The sequence below is a fragment of the Gopherus evgoodei genome, chromosome 5 (genome assembly GCF_007399415.2).
Source record: "Gopherus evgoodei ecotype Sinaloan lineage chromosome 5, rGopEvg1_v1.p, whole genome shotgun sequence".
Lineage (NCBI taxonomy): Eukaryota > Metazoa > Chordata > Testudines > Testudinidae > Gopherus > Gopherus evgoodei.
In genome coordinates, this window is record NC_044326.1 from 134,133,923 (window position 1) to 134,152,850 (window position 18,928).

Consider the following 18,928-nt stretch of genomic DNA (forward strand, 5'->3'; position numbering starts at 1 on the left):
GCGGAGTCCAGTGTAGCTGTGGGGACTGCCACGGAGACACTGAGGAACAACGTGAGCTGCTGGAAAACTATTTCCAGCGTAAACAACTGTGCAGGTCAAAAAGCACAGCACAGATCTAGTATAAAAACTTTGAGTCAAGCAGTATTCCGGCTGCAATCGCATTCTCCCAAGCCAGTGGGTCCAGCATCTAGAGAAGTGAAAAATCCATCACTGCCACTGAAATTAATTGTCAAACTGTATTTTTACAACGTCCTATTTTAGTTCAAACTCACTTGACACTTCCCAGGAACACAGACCACCAAAATAATGAAGAGTTTACTATAATCTGCTTTATTAAAGATATTACTGTACATCCAAATACATTAATTTATGGCATTGAGAAAAGTGCTTTAGAAAAAGATACCTACGTATATGTACTTAGATTTCAGTAGCAGGATACACTAATACTACAGCACACCACTTAAGAGTTGAAGTATTTTTGAGCATAAAGGGACAGCCAGACGAAAAATAAAATTTTAGTGACCCTTTAGATAATCAGAACAAGTTTAAAAAATAAGCTATATCGTGAGAAGCTAAGTTTGTGATTTTCTGCATTGACAAAGAAAGAGACAAAGATCTTTCATATATACCTGGAGCTACTTTCACACACTGGCTCTCACAAAGGAGGGCCATCCCGCAGTATTCAGACTGCCAACGCTCTGGAGGGAACTATTTTCAGTATATTTTAACAACTGTTTTGTAAGATCTAGTGTCATGAAAACATAACCACAAAAGCAAAGACTGGGCCTAAGCCACCTGAGAGTGTCCCTAAATTGGAGAATTTTTGTAAAATTGCAGAATCATTGGAACTATTTTTGGCCTTAATCCTGAAAAGACAAATGCACATGCTTAACTTCCTGCACCTGAACAGACTCACTGAAGTTAATAGACAACTGGCACATTTAAAGGAAGCATGTTGGTAAGACTTCCAGCATCAGGGCCTTTGGGGTGGAGAGAAATCAACAGCTAGTGTAATTGCAGCAGGTGAAAGGAACTAGGATGTGGAGAAACTAGTTCCCCCAAGAAATCAGTAGAGAAGCAGCAGCTTTGAGCCGTTTTTAAAGTGTAATATACTCTCACTGATCTGACACACAGTAGCCTTGCTTTACATTAATAAACCTGCCTGTTTTCACTTTGTGCAGGTTGTGGATGGGAGTTGTAGATGAAGATAAATGATTTATACCACCACACCTCTTCCATCTACAGTCATCTCCATTTTCTAGACTTCATCCACCTACAAATAAACTTACAAACAAAATCTATTTACCAAAAAGATTGAATCCTTAAGCTTTCCTTAAGATACCACTCCAAGCTACTGACCTTCTGCACGGATTTCTATGCAGAATGGATATCTATCCATTCTTGCTGCCCTCTCTTCCTGGAAGTAACAGCCTCCACAGAATCTGGTCAGAGCCCTCAGATGTCACAGAATCAGTTCAGTTCTGACAGCTATTGCTTATAAATCATCTTATTAGAAATATGTATCTATACAGTGTGGAAAAGACAGATGAGCTCTCCTCTAAAACTTGCAGTTCTCTAGGACTAACACTGTGTGATGCGCAGCACCATGGAAAGGGAGGTTCCACCAGACAAGAACTCTCTCCACGGAGCATCACCGTAGAAAGCAGAGGCGTGAGATCTCACAGGCGCTCTGACATGGACTTGCACTTCACAACCACTGCAGTGGGGGAATCGTAGGATATGCTAACAGCAGAGAGTGATGGTCTCCTAAGGAGCCTGAATTGGGATTTTGTGATAGGACATGAACAGAGAAACCATTTGTACTATGAGACACTGCAGTGTGCCTTAGCAGCCATATCAAACAAGGATGGTTTTCTTTCCAGTAACACACGGTGTGTGTGTTAGTCATTGCTGCTCCAGAGCCATCCTGCACCCTCCATCTTGAGCAGTGTTGTAGGATTCACAGCTTGTACACTTCATGCCTAAGATATGGAACTGTACCGTGGACCGGGTGCTGCAGTCATTGCAAAGGATCTGTAATAAAAGAGAGTGGCCATAAGACAAACAGGAGGCTGCATAAAATGTTGTGGCTAGAACAAAACTTGCTTACTACTAGATGTCTTTTTGTTTTATTTATATATATAGTAAACAGTTTGTGTCCTTTATTTTAGTTGGTTTAGATACACCTCTATCCCGCTATAACGCAGTCATGGGGAGACAAAAATCCCTACTGTGTTACAGCTGAAACCTCGTTATATCGGGGTTGGGGCGGCAGGGCTCCAGCTGTGATTTAAAGAGCTCCGGGCTCCAGACGCTGCGGGGAGCCCCAGGCCCTTTAAATCACCAGTGAGCCCCACTGCTGCAGCCCCGGGGTAGCAGCGGCAGGGTTCCAGTGAGATTTAAAGGGCCCGGGGCTCCCCGCAGCAGCCAGAGCCCCGGACCTTTTAAGTGCCGCCAGAACCCTGCTGCTACCATGCTTTATGCAAACCTGTGTTATATCGGGTCGTATTATAGTGGGGTAGAGGTGTTTTAATATATTTTGGTTTTGATATTTTTAATTCTTTTTTTTTTTTAAATGAGCGGTTTGTCTGTGCTTATTCATGTTGGGTTACACTTTAGCTATATTTTGTTTTATAGTAGTATTTGTAGTATCCGTATCCTTTGGGGGGGTATTATGGGTTTTTTTATGTTTATTATTTAGCAGCACATTTTTAAGACCACACTGGTGGTAATTATTTGAATGTCTATTAATATTAGGCTTAAAGTATGAACCAGGGGCCCCAAACTCACCTCCTTTGGTACAGTATTGTTTTCAGCTGTCTGTTGCCTGGCTATTAGTTGGACAATGGGCACAAATTGCTCTATTTTCCTTTGTATAAAGTCAGCGGTGTTAATGGGCAAGGGAGGGACAGGTGCCACGAGATTGGCCACCAATGATTCTCACTGTCTGTTACATTTTTATTTTTACACGTGGCCGTAAGGCATGGGTCCCAGTCTCAGAGAGGTGAGGTTCAGGCTCCCCTGGCATGGTGGTGTCTCCGCCGAGAAGTTGTGATATTTCACAGCACATAGCGTGGCCCTAGCAGTACCACCTCCTTGAACTCTCTAATGACTAGTTGGGTCCAAACTCCCACACTGGTGGTCCAGTTTATTTCAGCTGAGCACTTACGGAACCATCTGTGCTTGATTTGTTTACAGCAGGCTGTCTTTGTTTTATTTTTCCCTTAGGTTGCTGTTTTTACACTGGGATAATGCTGGTTATAGATCTTAATTTCTATTGTACATATATTGTTACATATAATAATTTTTAATGATTTCCTGTTCATTTTAAATGGCAATTATATTTGGCAAAGTTGAATTATTGATTTCATGTGGTGCCCTAGGTTTAGGACCTTTCAAACTGCAAATTTTCTTTAATATTATGAATTTTGGTTTTTACTAATATGGTTTAGATAAGTGTGCTGTTTAACAATTTTGATTACCTTTTTATTTTTTGCATTAGATGCATAACAAATCTGGCCTTCCCAGACAATCCAGCAGATGAAGACAGGAGAGGACACAAAGCTCTGGTTACACTAATTCCCTCTGTGAGGGCTCCCTGATGCTGCTCTATGAGACTTCAGATAATCCACTCTAGGAAATACATTCATTTCTACATCAACTAAAAAAGCAGAACCAGCCTCAGTCCAAGAAACACTAGGGAAGTGGGGCATCTGGGCTGGCTTTGTGGGTGCGGCTGTAATAAGTTACATAGCCCTGATCCTAATATAAGTCTCACTAGCAAGCAGAAGCCAGGCCCAGTGTGGATGTCAAAGGCTGAGTTACCCTTGGCTAGAATAGCGGCACTCAATTTACCACTCGAACACTGGCAAACGTCCGAGTGCTTTGCACAAACAGTACGTTCTCTCTGAAATGGGACGAGAACATACATTCCTCCTCCTGCAGAGGACAGTGGCTCCCTGATCTGGTGTTGTCAGATGTTTCAGAAGAGTAATTCCCCCGGCCTCCCTTACCCGCCACCTACTGCAATGCTATACCAGGCGCAGATAGGTAAGGAACAACATTGTTCTTCACCTAGCTGGTCACCTTATCCCCTGAACATGAGAAACAATTGTTCTGCATCATGCCAAAGGGTAACATTACCTTTTGTTTCAGAGAGCGCCGCTTACTCTCTACTCCGGCTACGAGGAGGGCAGAGAGTGGCCAATAATGGAGGGAGACTGGAAGGGGGCACAGTGAGAAAAGTGTTGCTATTTACCTCCACCATCATGTTCTGATATTCCGTGGGCATAGGGGTTTGCGCCACTTCATCATCCAACTGTCGCCAGTACCTGGACATATCTAAAGCTGAGTGCATGCATAAGGGGCATCGGTAACCTCTGGCAAGGAGACAAAATACAAGTCAGGAAGATGCTGGTGTGGCACAGTCAGTTTAAATACATCAGGACAGGGAGGAAAACCCCAGGGAAGAAGAAGAGCTATTGAATGTAAAGGACAATGTTGGAACAAAAACCAACGGGGACAGACTGACCATGAATAAATTTAAGCTGGAAGGAGCAGAAGGCTTCTGTCCATCAGAGGAGTGAGGGGGCTGGCACAGCCTCCCCACAGGAGCAGTGGGGCAAACAACCTCACTAGCTTGATGATGCAGTTGATAAATTTATGAATGGGATTATATGACAGTGTAGTCAATGAGAAAGGTGATGTACAACGTGGACACATTGCACAGCATTTGTTGGAAGTAGCTGAGGAGAGACTGCTTTGTTAACAGTTGCCTTTAAATCACTTGGCCCTGGACTGGCAAAGCAAAGCAATCTTTACTTCTCCAGCTCAGGAGTCTGCATTGCCAGGGAACTTAGGAAGAAGTGGGGTCAGAATACTCACTCTTTTAACATGTCTTCATAACAAGTTCTAAAAAAAAAAAAAAAATACAAGGCCACATTAGTAGCTACACAAGGAAAGTGAAGTCACTGTGCTTTAAACCCTCTGGACAGAAAAGTGGGGCTGGCTTCAACTGAAGGAAGAGCGAGCTAGTTAGCCAAAGAGATATGGTTAAAAAATAATTTGTATGGTAGTGGAAAGAGGAACTAAGCACCAACATGTAGTGTTTAGAGGGACCCAAGGAGACCAGAACATGTTAGGTCCTATTCTGACATCTTCAGTAGTGAACTGGAGGAAGGAGTCAACAGCGTGGGAATGAAACTTGCAGATGATTCGAGATCACTCCAAACAACAGGGACAGAGAACTATGTCAGAGAGAGTCAGGGAGATGGGCAGAACAGAACAAAGCAAGGTTCAGTTAGGGAAGATTCATGCTGCTCCATCTGGAGAATGTTAATCTACAACGTACAGTCAGTGGGGTGGGGAGAGCCCGGCAAACAGCAATGAAGAAGGAGACCTAGGAATAGAAGAAATTCAAAGGTATGTCCAGTGAGACATAATAGCGAACAGAAACAAAATAGGGATAAGGACATTTTGGGTTGAATATACAGTTGCATCGATTCACAGGACATGAAGGAAATACATGACTCTGTTGCGACCACCCTCCGGCACTGATGTATTCAGTTCTGAGCACCATGTCAGCATAAAAATTAATGACAAACTGGAAAGATTTCCTAGAGCAATAGAAATGTTCAGTGGAAGCCAGGACAATGCAGGATGAAAATTAAGATATATATATAGACTGGTTAAGAGACAATTTGAGTCCTGGCCCCTCCAAACAGCTCCACAGTAGGTACCTTCATAGAGCCAACTGGGGTCCTCATGGGGTCCAGTCACACACTGCTCATTATAGGGCCAGAGTGAGGGGATGGCACAACAGACTGCACCAAGGAGGACATTAGAGTGATATGCTGGAGTATAAGTGGTAACAAGAATAAATTAAGCAAGGGAAAATGTAAGAAGAACATCAAGGAAGCACCTTTGTCAGGAAGTTTTACTGGGTTGGGGAGCAGTCTCCAAGGAAAAGGACGGAAGCCCCATTGCTTGGGACATTCAGAACACGACTGAAGACAGCAGAGAACAATCAGGCTTGCATTAGTGAGGAGATGGACTGGAAGATACAACAGATATTTCCATCTCGGATATTGAGGATTCTATGGAAATAGTTTTACCTATGAAGAAGGTGTCCGCACGGCAGAACATGGGCTCCGACACGCGAGGTGTGAATGTCCTGTTTCAAGACATAAGAATGAGCATGTATTTTCCCAAGTACCAAACACACCCAGAACGCTAAAGTCAAAGCCAAAAGAGAAAAAAAAGAATATTTCAGCAGGTACACAATTAAGCTATAGAATTTATTTTCAAGTAAACTTTTAATAGCTGAAACGTTAAAAAAAACAATCCTTACCTCCAAACATATTGGACAGTCCTGCCTGGAGACATTTTCAATGCACTTTGTAAAGAAAGGAAAAAAAAGGCAGCTTAACAGGAAAGAAAATTAAATGTAGATTCTTGCATAATAGAAGTACTTGTATCTATAGTTCCTTAGAATATATAAAAGTTTTATGAAACTTTTTACTACCCCAAACATGGGTTCAAATTCCAAAATAGGGGGTTCCAGTAAAATCTGTGAATGCTAAAATTTCCAATTTTAATTTTTTTTAATTGTTATGGGACTTCCAAAAGAGAAACTACTAGACCACACTAGGAAAGTGGCAAATCAAACTGACAGAATCTTAAAACATTTCTAGAAGAGTTGATCATTGATACGGGGACCTCCAGATGTGCAATGAAATGTTGAAGAGTATATTTCATGGGATTCGCATTGCAAGGGACGCAATACAGAAGTCCAATGCTGATCAGTGTTGCTGTTCAGGACTGCGATATATTGGCGGACGGAGGAAAATATGTACAGCACTGGTCTGTGTTATACATGGATCTAGCTAGGACGTACCAGCTCTCGTTTTCATAAACACAGTGATGGGGGAGCTGTGTTCTTTTTAAATGAAATTATAGAGTATTACATTCATACCTTATGTTTTCCTTGAAGACTCAAGGCTAGACATAAGTTACATTTTGAACAATGGAAAAAGTCTTCTTTTGGACCAATCCTAAAGAGACATGCAGTTGGTTAGGAATAGTTTGCCAATTCCTGTACAATTTATATTTTAATACCTGCAAGAAAAGTTTCACACTTAGAAAAGATTATTTCTCTCCCAGATCAAGAAAATGTTTTATTTTAAAAGGATTATGACATTTTATGCAGTTAAGAAGCTAAACTTGTTACACAAAGAGCTGTCTAAATCTCAATATTTTTAACTGTTTCCTTTGAGCCTTTAAAAGTGACACTTATGAATATTTAATTTAACAGTAACTAGGGCAACTTTAAGATAGAGTATATTTTCAAGATGATGGCCTTTGTTTTATGGTCACCACCAACTTTCCCCCCTCTTTAGCACTTATTAATTTTCACAGTGGCAGACATTTACAATAGCTGCAGTGCAAAAACACTGCTTCAACAGATGCCTGTACCTGTACTAAAATCATTCCCCACCATTATGTATTCAGTGACATTTTTAAAGATCAAACCTTAACTATTTTTGAGCTACATCAGAAGGAAAAGCTTATCTCCAATATGCAGCCTGCTTCCCTGCGGCTCAAAAAAATCCACTATTAGTCTCAGATTAGCAGATACTACCCCTGTTATTTCCTACTAACAATAGATCTAAGTAACTATAGTTAGCACTGGTTAAATAGACACTTGTTTTACACATTTTCTATTACATAAACACAGTTCAAATCTCTTCAAAAGTCATGCATTTAGGAATCTCTGGAAACAGACTCTGAACTATCTGTTAATGTTCTCTCTAAAATGAGGAGAAATTAGAACCAACATGTTTATAGCTGTGGAAGTCAGAAATTCTAAGACTCCTTTCCTTAATATTAATTAGTGGTACAGAGGAATTAGATGAAAATGTATAGCATAGGTCTGCTGCAGGATGCTGCTATAATTTAAACACAGAACAATATTAACTTAATTCAGCCACCAAGATTTCAAGATGTTTGTGTAGATCTTTTTAAAGGACAATTTTTTGCAGCAGTGGGAAATTAAGAAGTCCTTTCCCCCCCAACAACAAACATTACAGATCTTACCCAAAGTACAGCGCTCTACTGCATATTCTGTTTTTGGTGTTCTCCACATGAAATGAGTGCAGAATATGCAACAGAGAATCGAGGGGAAATTTTTCCCTTCCCTGACTGCATTAAACCTGTGCAATATCACTACATTTATTTAAGTGAACAAAAGGGAATCATGAAGTTTAAGAACCTATAATCAGAATTGTTTTAGGAAAATTCATTTTAATTAGGCGTTTAAAAGCAACAGAAAGCTTTTAAACAAGTCATTACTTGACATAACTCTCCCTTTATTAATGCAAAATCAGTATAAAAGGACACCACCCTAAACTTTCTCATGTCTACATTACACAGAGGCAAAAAATTATATGCAAATAATGGAATGACTTTTTAAAGCATTCTTTAAGCAAGACCTATTTTTAAACTCAAAGCTGCCGTCTAGCCTCCTGAATTCTTAAACACAATGCATAACTTCAATTTTAAATACTATATCTTAAAGTTACCAATATTTAAGCCAACCTAAGCAGAATTGCTTTGTAAACTTGGAAACATGAATAAACATTGAAGAAAAAATATTAATAATTTTAAATACAGTACCTACAAATGCCACACTTCTCACAGTGATACTGCTTCTTGTCTTTGTCAAACAGGTGGCATATACCGCAGTAATATTCTCCAAACACACTGCTGCAATCCTCACAACTCTGTTGAGCCTACAAGTACATACACATTACATAAGCAACTACCAACATTTTGCTGGGTAAGGGGGGGTTCTTTTAGTTCTTCAAGCTAGCACTTTAATGGCCCATTGTCACTAGGGTTAAACTTAAGACTTGTTGAGCACAGTCTGCTGTCCCATATGACAGAGCCTACACTTTCAGGATTTTATAAAGCTTTGTGCCCCATTCCACCTCCCGCCCACAAAAAAGATGCATATATGCAAGTTTAGAGTTAAGACATTTTAGGCAGGCAATTCTAGTGTCACAGTAAATCTATGTTTACACCCACCAGTCCTGATAGGATTTTTATAAAGTTTCCTTATTCTTTTAATCAAAAACAGTCTTCTCTGGGGACATTTTACATGCTGTCTAAGGAATTAGACTTCAAACTTTGTCTCACAGAATAAGCCCGAGAAATAGGACTATAGGATTTGCCATCCTTGGTGAAGCCACGTAGTTTGGGTGGACACGAGATAGAGTCCTATATTCTCCCATCACCCTCTCTGCCTACATTCTCATTACTGTGGCAGTATATTGGAAGGGGGAATCAAATCTAGACATAAATCCTGTACACAGCATTAGTCCACAAACACCAAAACAGCAGAATGAAACAGATACGGCTGTAAGTTTCATTATCTAGCTGAGTTTTCTATAGCACCTATCTCCACACTTACTAGTGCTGCTGTGGAAGTGCTACCTGCAGAAACCCAGGGAACAATCAGAAGCTACAGGAGACTCATCAAGGTCCTGTCCACACTACAAATGTAACAAAGCCAAGGGACCTGGTTGTAAGAGTTTCATTCTATAACTTTAACCATGTTCTGTAGCTAGGCTAGAGTGTTTAGTTTTGCTAGGAGCTGAAACTGCCGTTCTCCTCCTTTAATGTTAACTGGCTAAGTACGGAAAGAGGATAAATGCAACCTTCCCCTAAAATGCAGGAATTCCTTTTAGTCTTATCTTGCCATTTGAAGGAATGGAGAAATCTACCCCCACGCACGCAGAGTAAAATTAAGGCCCTCTATTAAGCATCTGTGTTTTATAATCCCATTCAGACTATAACAATTGTAGTCACAGCGTATTAAAGATTAACGTATACACCATTACCTGCTGGATCCTTCTGCACTTTGCACACTGCACTTGTTTTACTTTAAAACGATCCATCTGATGATCTTCCTTGCTGTCATGACACAGACGGCAAACATAAAACTTACCGCAGCAAGGAGCCTGAAACAAACAAAGAAGAGACAAATTTTGAAGAAACCAAAATTAAGTTACAGCTAATGAGGATGCCCTTTTAGTGTTTCAAAACACTAGACTATGTCAGCTTGGTGGAGCTAGTGACAGCACAAGCTTGGTCTCTTCTTTATAAGGTATCAGAGGGAAGAAATGATCTGATTTTGGCTCCCAAGAGCAATGTCCTGATACGACTGGGAACAGAGAGGGAGGAAAAGGGAGGGTATTCTTTCACTGACAGAAAATGAGAGTGTACATTGGCGCATGCTTGAAGCTAGGTTTACTCCCCATCAACAAATGCTTCCAACCCTACAGGTTCATCTCCCCAGGACGACAGAGGAATGATGGGTGTGACTGCCCTGTGCCTCAGCAGCAGGTTGGCCCTCACAACACACCCAAGGAGGGTTTGAAGTTAGGATTTCCCACCTATTTCAGTCCGAGGAGCACAGGGGGCAGCCCTGACACCTGCCTCGCTCAGCCCAGGAGAAAATACAGAAGAAACAATAAGATCTCAGAGCAGGAGCAGCTCTTTCAGCAGGGCCTCTCGGCACAGGCTGCCCCGCCGAACGCTGCACTATTAGCCGCGGGGGCGGCCCGGGTCGTGCTGCGGGGGATTTAGCGACACTGGGGGCGGCCACGCGCTGCCCACGCTCGGGCCTGTCCCGCCACGCGGCTCTTCGGCCGGGCCCGGCGGCCAGGCTCGGAAAGCGGGGAGAGAAGCCAAGCGAGCCCGGCCCCGCTCCCCGCGCTGCAGGCCGGGGCTGAGGGGCAGCCAGCGCCGGGCTCGGCCCCGCTCCGAGCCCGGGGAGACCCCCGCGAGCTGTCCGCCACGGGCCCCGCCCCCACCTGGAGCAGGCAGCTGCGGCGATAGTGGTCACAGCCCGCCCCGCCGGCCTCCGCCATCGCCGCGGACAGCCCGGCTCCGCCACCGGAACCGGAACCGCTCTGCCCGCCCCGTCTCTATGGTGAAGCCATAAGACGACGGCTCCAACGACTTCCGGTGGGGGAAGCGGGGCGGAAGCGAGGAGGCCGGAGAAGGAAGCGCCGCTGCCCCCAGGTACCCGGAACCTCCCCCTGCTGGGTTCTGCCGCGCGCCGGGCCGGTTCCCTGCCCCCACAGGCGGGGCTGGCGGCGGTTCCGAAGCCAGGCCCGGCCGGGCCGCGCCCCCGTGTAACGTCTCCAGCAGCGCGGGGTGACGTCACTGCAGCCACCGGGGCAGCGCCCACCTGATTTGCAGCCTGTTAATTAGCACGCGACTAACACTAATTAGCACACGACTAACACTAAAAGCAAATGAAACCCGAACACGTGGGGCTGCGTTCGTCCGTCGCGGACCGGTCCGGTCCGCTCCGTGCCCCGCCCCGGGGCTGGACGGGACCATGCGGCTGTCATGGCCCTGGGGTGACCCGGTGTCCCGCTTCTGGGGCTTTTTCCTGCTCCGGCTGCTATCACCCCCTGCCCCGGCTTTCCTACTTGCTGTCTGGTCACCCTGCCTGCCCTCCGGCACGGGCTGGGCTCAGTGGTGCCGTCACTGACTCACGCCCTTTCCTTCCCAGCCCAGCCTCAGTTTCCCCCGTGCTGTGATGAGCCGCCAGTGCCATGGTGAAGAGCTGCGCGGCTATTGGATGTGCGTCTAGATGTTTGCCCAATTCCAAGTTACGAGGACTAACGTTTCACGTGTAAGGTTCAGACTTGCGTAACTACGCTGCTTACCCCTTCTCTGCATGTTTTTTAAAAGTAGGATCCCTATCTACCTTTGAACCTAGGAGCAGATGTGAGCCAGTTCCATGCTCCCCACGCTACAGTTACCAAATCCTGGTGCTAATCCCAGTGCTGCTACCGGTTTGGACTCTGCTCATTGGAACTGGTCCATGGTGGGGTAGGACCTCCCCCTGCAGGAGCAGGACCTTGCTTTGTATCCTTGGACTCTTACCACTTCTCTGCACATTTATTACCTCATCTGGAAAATAATAAAACTTTGTGAATCTCTTTGAAGATAGAAAGGAAATAATTAGCACACCAAGTATCATTCCACTGTTTTTGTTCCTTGCCCTATTTTAATCTTGTATATTTCAAGATTTTTCTGTGCTCAAGCTGCTTCCCTTCACCTGTGGTGCAAAGAGGGTCAAATGTTTATATTTTATAGTAAAGTCATTTGAAAATGTTTGGCTTCTAGAGTGTTAAAGTAACACAACCTTCATAAGGGGGAAGCTACTGGAAATACAGAGCACGCTCCAAAAAGAGAGAGCTTGGTACAGTTCAGTGATACTTTATTAGCCATTAAAATAGCTCATGCCCAGACCTCTGATACTTTGACTTTCACCACGTCTTGGTTATGGAGTCAGTTATAAAGTCAAGATACTTATAATCAAATTGATTAAAAGTGAACAAAAGAAGGTTATTTTCTCTCTCCTGGTTATCTAACATAGAAGATTAGGGTTAAGCTGGGTGTGGATAAATTGGACATTTAGGTGGAAACCCAAAGACAGAGAAAGTGTTAACAACGAAAGATAGGTCCATAGGATCCAAAAAACTATATAAGCTGCCTTCATCACTAAACATGGGCCTTTACCCCATCTGAGCGCTTTTATTAAGGAACTTATAGAAAGTACCTTCTGTTCAGAGTGGGCAGTGTGAATAACTCTGCTCCATTCTGGACAGTGGTCAGAGATTGCAGAATACCTGACAGGGTTGTCTCCATTTGCTAGACGAGTGTATGGGGAATGATCGCTCTCTGGTTTGCTATTCCACCAGTGTGAAGGTCTCAGGCAAAGTGAGGTGAGCAGGCTGGAGAAATCCTCTGATATTAAAGTTTCTAACTAATTCCTGCCCTACACACGGGGAACCTGAAAGCAGAATCAGCCAAACAAACTCTAGCTATTGCATTACATTCTGCCCACCTTAACACAACCCCCAGAATACAGTTATCTTAAATTTTGTCCAAATGTGGATTAAAATAGACCCTAGAGCAGGGGTGGCCAACCTGAGCCTGAGAAGAAGTCAGAATTTACCAATGTGCATTGCCAAAGAACCACAGTAATATATCAGCAGCTCCCACCACCCATATCCAGTATCTCCCACCCACCAGCAGCCCCGCCAATCAGTGCCTCCCCCTCCCTCCCAATCAGCTGCTTCATGCCATGCAGGAAGCTCGGGGAGACGGGGACGAGGAGCAAGGGCACGGCAGGCTCGGGAGGGGGCAGGGCCTGTGGCAGAGCTGGGCTGAGCAGTGAGCATCCCCCTAACACATTGGAAAGTTGGCACCTGTAGCTCTAACCACGGAGTCGGTGTCTATACAGGAGCCACAGGCTGGCCACCCTTGCCCTAGAGGGTCTATTTCTGCACATGCTATTAGCCTTCTCTGCCAATAGCCACAGTAGTCTATATTTGTTCCAATAAAGATAATCTCTTAGCCAAAAAAAATGAACAGAATGTTGGGAATCATTAAGGGATAGATAGTCAGACAGAAAAAATCAAGTTGCTTCTCTATAAATCTTTGGTACACCCATATCTTGAATACTGCGTGCAGATGTGATTGCCCCAGCTCAAAAAAGATATATTGGAATTGGAAAAGGTTCAGAAAAGGGCAACAGAAATGATTAGGAGTATGGAACAGCTTCCATACAAGGAGAGATTAATAAGAGTGGGACTGTTCAGCTTCAAAAAGAGACGACTAAGGGGGGATATGATCGAGGTCTATAAAATCATGACTAGTGGGGAGAAAGTAAATAAGGAGGTGGTATTTAGTCCTCCTCCTAACAAGAACTAGGGGTCACCAACTAAAAATTAATAGGCAGCAGGTTTAAAATAAACAAAAGGAAGTATTTCTTCACACAATGCAGAGTCAACCTGTGGAATTCTTTGCCAGAGGATGTTTTGAAGGCCAATACTATGACAGGGTTCAAAAAAGTATGTACTCGTTCATAAGCTGAATATTTTTGGTAAAAAAGTGACACATCAAAGAGCGGGGGTTGGCTTATGAACGAGTCTACACCAAAATTTGATGATTTTAAACTCTAGGGAATCATTGAATTGAATATCTAATACACTGTCATTTTGTTTACCTGGAGCGTCTGCAGGCATGGAGCCCCTCAGCTCCCCCCGTGGCCACGGTTTGTCGTTCCCAGCCAGTGGGAGCTGCGAGAAGTGGCACAGCCACAGGAAGCTGAGGGGCTCCATGCCTGCACACACTCCAAGTAAACAAAACATCCCAACCCACCAGCAGCTTACCCTGACAGCCGGGAGCCAAAGTTTTCCAACACCTGAAATAGAGGGTTGGCTTATGAAAGGGTCATACAGTTTTTGCTATTTTTACCTATTCATTTTGGGGGGTTGACTTATTAACGAACGGGTTAATGAACAAGTGTATACGGTAGGTAAATTCATGGAGGATAGGTCCATCAATGACTATTAGCCATGATGGGCAGAGATGGTGTCCCTTTCCGCTGTTTGCCAGAAGCTGGGAATGGGCGATGGATCACTTGATGATTTACCTGTTCTGTTCATTCCCTCTGAAGTGTCTGGCATTGGCCACTGTCAGAAGACAGGATACTGGGCTAGATGGACCTTTGGTCTGACCCAGTATGGCCGATCTTATGTAACTCATTCACTTGGCATTTCTTCTCCTTACTTGTACATGCTGCCTTGTTTGCAAACTCAGTCATTTAGAGCGGCTGCTTCTTGCCATCAAAATAGTATTTTGTATTTTTCTTTCCAAAATACACATGAACTCAAATGCTTGTCCCATTGGGCAATAATAGTATCTTAGAAATAATGATTAGCACAATGAAAGGGTGCAGAAAACTTAATCATATCACAGGATGTGTATCCCATAATTATCCAAAGAAACATTTTAAGGCTTTCCTCTGTCTCATCCCAGACTCAACCAAAAGAAATGATCTTCTAAACACTGTAGCCACAAAGTAACATGATTCTTGTAATGCTGGTTATAAGAGTCAAAATAATCCAGACTCAGGTGTGGGTCTGTGGAAATATTTAAAAACTTCATTGAATGTGTTTTTTTCCACTCACAGAACTAGATACCTCAAAAGATTCACTACGTATGTGTCATCCTTTAAAATAGAGCAGTCATTTTCATATCGTCTGAGTGAGGAATATTTGTGTCTAAACTAATCACTTCTACCCTACCCAAAATTGATGTTGGGGAAATCAGTTCATAGTCTTATGAAGTGTGAAGTGTCAGAATCTCTGAAATGAAAGGCCATATAGAAATAGTCAATGGAAACAGTCACGATGTTGGCTGCAGAACGGAACCCACCTCTGTTAGTTTGTATTCACCAGGTCAGTTCCTTGAGAACTGATGAATTATTACTGTAAACAGGCTTCAAGTGAATTAATTTGACTCAAAAGCTTGTTGGGGAGGACACAGCCCATTTCTTCCTGCACAGAAGGTCATAACATGGTTGGCTCTGTAACCAGAGCACGAGGAGGGGTCTGCTAGGCAGTGCTAGCAGTGCTCTATACCTCAGCGGGGCATAGCTGGGTAGAGTAGGGCGTGGGTGTCAATCTGCGTAAAATCACACACAGGTGACACATTGCCTGAAGGAGCGATCACAAAGCCACCTGTAAGTCTGCCCTTTTACAAATCACAAGTTACAGATACTTATGTAAAAGCTAGAGAGTTTATGGCTATCTATTCAACTTGCTTTCCTGTCTGCACACTTGTCCTAGATTCCCCACCGATGAGGAGGCCAAAAGAAGGTGGGTGCTGGCCACAAAAAGGCTCGATGTGAACTCTGCAGGCATGTGGGAGCCTAAGAAAACAGATGTGTTATGTTCGCGCCACTTTAAGAAGTCAGACTTCGACACAAGAGGTCCCAACATCAGGCTCAAACCTGGAGTCATCCCTTCCATTTTTGAATTGCCTTCTCACTTCCAGGTTGGTCTTTATAATCTACAGGTGATTGTTCCTGTGTTTAACTGTATTGACAAACATGGGCAGGCTTTTCCCTGCACTTTACATAGAACTCAGAAGATGTTTTCTTCTTTTAGCTATTACTAGGTAACAGGAGAAGAGGTGGAAAAATATTGTGCCCAAAGATTAGCATTTTTCTGGGCCTGTTCTGTCTCTCAATACTCAGGCAGACCTGCCTGAGGAAACAGTGCAGGATCATGTCCTTGAAGGCTTTTTTTTTAATAACCATTGTGAGTCCGAACGAGAAATGGTCAAGTACATAAAATGAGAAGTGAAACTGATTACCTCAAATCTAGCCAAACGCTTATTCTGTGAGCTCTTCAGGGTGGGGATTTGCTGTATACCTGGTATAATAAGGTCCTGATCCTTTACTAGGCTTCCTAATACAAATCAGTTTCATTAAATTCCCAACATACCAAAAAGACTGGGCTGGAAAGCTCTGATTAGATGGGACCCAGGAGAGCTCCTCACCTTAGAGATCTATTTAACGAATAGCTTTTAGCATCCCACTTCAGCGTGGAATTTATTCCTCACTTCACCTTTCCCCCTGCTTCCAGCACATCGCAGCCACACATTAGCCTGCACAATCCCATCTCTTTCTGATGTTTTTATCTCAATAACTGAAGTGTGAAATATATATTTGTAACAGCGGAGACGAGGAAAAGTTCATGGCAGACGAAACACCCCACTGAAAACACTGCCAGTAACAGTTCATAACCACCAGCTTGTGGATTCGCCTTCCAGTACAGGAGAATTTCATTCCCAATTCATCTTGGTAAGTAAAGTGACTTATTTGAACCCACCAAAATATAGCAGACTTTCAACACAGTGGGGCATACTCACCACCAGTGTAACACCAGGGAATGGCATCCTCTTAGGTCACCAGTGCATTTGGCTCAGTGTCCCTGTTTTCATTTGTGTTAGAGCATCAGTTCAAGCATCTCCCTCAATTTTACTATTCACCAGAGGTCAGTAAGGGCCGTTCCATTGCTTATACATTGTTCCACCATTAAGCCATAGTGGAGTAACTAGCTAGAAGGACTGGTTTTACACACTCCACGTGGTTTTGCAAAAAGTGATTGCTAATGGGAGTTAGAATTGGCTTTTTAAACAGTCTTTTAACCCCTTCTTGGTGAATGGGGAGAACATGTGGAAATCTGAGATCTTTGGGAAAGCTGAGAATGTCTAATGTATTGAATTTTGTTTCCAGGAGCACAGTTACAGCATAATGGACAGTCCAAAGAAACTGAAGTGTAAATTAGATCAGGTAATCAGTGAGCTCGAAGAGGCCAAGGAACATCTGAGGAACACTTTAGACAGAGAACGACAACGCAGGGAATCACTGAGAACGGTGATCCGGGAACTGGAGAACAAATGTCTAATCAGCCCTGAAACAGTCTGTAAACTGGATGTTTATTGCTGGGAGTGGTGTGAGGCAGGCACACAGGAGAAGACTATCAACTGAAGTAACTGCAGCAGGAATAGCTGCAAAGGCTCCTTAAGCTCAACATTCAGAAGTGGGACGTTTTAGGCTGGCCATCAGCACTCAGTGTACAGGACCAGCCAGATCTTTGGAGAAGCCGTTTCTCTAAAGATACCATCTGGGCAAGATCCTTGCTCCTGGGACACAGCTCCCTTATGTAACAAGGTGTCTTGGTCTCTGAGAGCTGTGGTAGTGGTCAGGAGTGCGAGCTACAAAAGACAATATATAAATGTAAACAATTGTCGGATTAGCATGGTGAGGCACCTCTAGCTTAGATATCATAATGCAGAACTTTAGTGAGGCCCTAAAAGTGCAAATCAGGACTAAAGCAGTGCACAGACTACAAAGTGCACAGTGCTTACTTTATGTGTATTTTGGATTACAAATATTTGCCCTGTAAAAAAACAAAATAAATAGTATTTTTCACTTCATCTAATACACGTACTGGTAGTGCAATCTCTATCATGAAAGTTGAACTGACAAATGTAGAATTATATATACCAAAAAACCCAAACCCAGCATTCAAAAATAAGAAAGTAAATTTTTAGAGCCTACAAGTCCACTCAGTCCTACTTCTTGTTCAGCCAATCGCTCTGACAAACAAGCTTCTTTACATTTGCAGGAGATAATACTGCCTGCTTTTGTGCTAAAGATTCATATGTCCCTTCATGCTTCAACCACCATTCCAGGGGACATGTGTCCATGCTGATGATGGCTTCTGCTTGATAACGATCCAAAGCAGAGTGGACCGACGCATGTTCTTTCAATCATCCGAGTCAGATGCCACCAGGAGAAGGTTGATTTTCTTTTTTGCTGGTTCGGGCTCTGTAGTCTCTGCACTGGAGGGTTGCTCTTTTAAGACTTCTGAAAGCAAGTGCCACACCTCATCCCACATCAGGTTTTGGAAGGCATTTCAGATTCTTAAACCTTGGGTCGAGTGCTGTAACTATATTTAGACATCTCACGTTGGTACTATCTCTGCATTTTGTCAAATGTGCAGCGAAAGTGTTCTTAAAATGAACCTGTACTGAGTCATCATCCAAGACTGCTATAACATGAAATATATGGCAGAATTCGGGTAAAATAAAGCCAGAGACATACAATTCTCCCCCAAGGAGTTCAGTTGCAAATTAATGTATATTATTTTAACGAGTATCATTAGCATGGAAGCATGTCCTCTGGAATGGTGGCTGAAACATGAAGGGGCATACGAATGCTTAGCGTATCTGACACGTAAATACCTTGCAATGCTGGCTACAAAAGTGCTATGTGAACACCTGTTCTCACTTTCTGGTGACACTGTAATTAAGAAAAGGGCAGCATTATCTCCCACAAATGTAAACAAATGTGTTTGTCTTAGCAGTTGGCTGAACAAGAAGTAGGATTGAGTGGACTTGCAGGTGCTAAAGTTTTGCATTGTTTTGTTTTTGAGTGTAGTTATATACCAAAGAAAATCTACATTTGTAACTTGCACTTTCACGA

At 43.3% G+C, this 18,928-nt stretch overlaps 2 protein-coding genes across 5 annotated transcripts; one reads left to right on the forward strand and one right to left on the reverse strand.

Moving 5' to 3' along the window:
- Positions 1-307: 307 nt before the first annotated feature.
- Positions 308-10,983, reverse strand: RCHY1 (ring finger and CHY zinc finger domain containing 1). Of its 2 annotated transcripts, none has more exons than XM_030565244.1 (9): positions 10,875-10,983; positions 9,900-10,019; positions 8,674-8,789; positions 6,974-7,052; positions 6,350-6,394; positions 6,114-6,172; positions 4,885-4,911; positions 4,259-4,379; positions 308-2,034 (listed from the first exon to the last, which is right to left on the reverse strand). In XM_030565244.1, exons 1-9 carry the CDS (start codon positions 10,929-10,931, stop codon positions 1,906-1,908), a joined length of 753 nt encoding a protein of 250 aa, XP_030421104.1. In that variant the 5' UTR covers positions 10,932-10,983; the 3' UTR covers positions 308-1,905. The 2 variants fall into 2 exon arrangements, with proteins under 2 accessions (XP_030421104.1, XP_030421105.1); XM_030565245.1 differs by lacking the exon at positions 10,875-10,983 and adding an exon at positions 10,455-10,631.
- Positions 10,984-11,011: 28 nt separating this feature from the next.
- Positions 11,012-17,865, forward strand: THAP6 (THAP domain containing 6). Of its 3 annotated transcripts, XM_030565246.1 has the most exons (5): positions 11,012-11,085; positions 11,585-11,707; positions 15,720-15,927; positions 16,613-16,738; positions 17,174-17,865. In XM_030565246.1, exons 2-5 carry the CDS (start codon positions 11,628-11,630, stop codon positions 17,426-17,428), a joined length of 669 nt encoding a protein of 222 aa, XP_030421106.1. In that variant the 5' UTR covers positions 11,012-11,085; positions 11,585-11,627; the 3' UTR covers positions 17,429-17,865. The 3 variants fall into 3 exon arrangements, with proteins under 3 accessions (XP_030421106.1, XP_030421107.1, XP_030421108.1); XM_030565247.1 differs by lacking the exon at positions 11,012-11,085 and having other exon boundaries at positions 11,146-11,707; XM_030565248.1 differs by lacking the exons at positions 11,012-11,085; positions 11,585-11,707 and adding an exon at positions 12,001-12,806.
- The last annotated feature ends 1,063 nt before the right edge of the window (positions 17,866-18,928 follow it).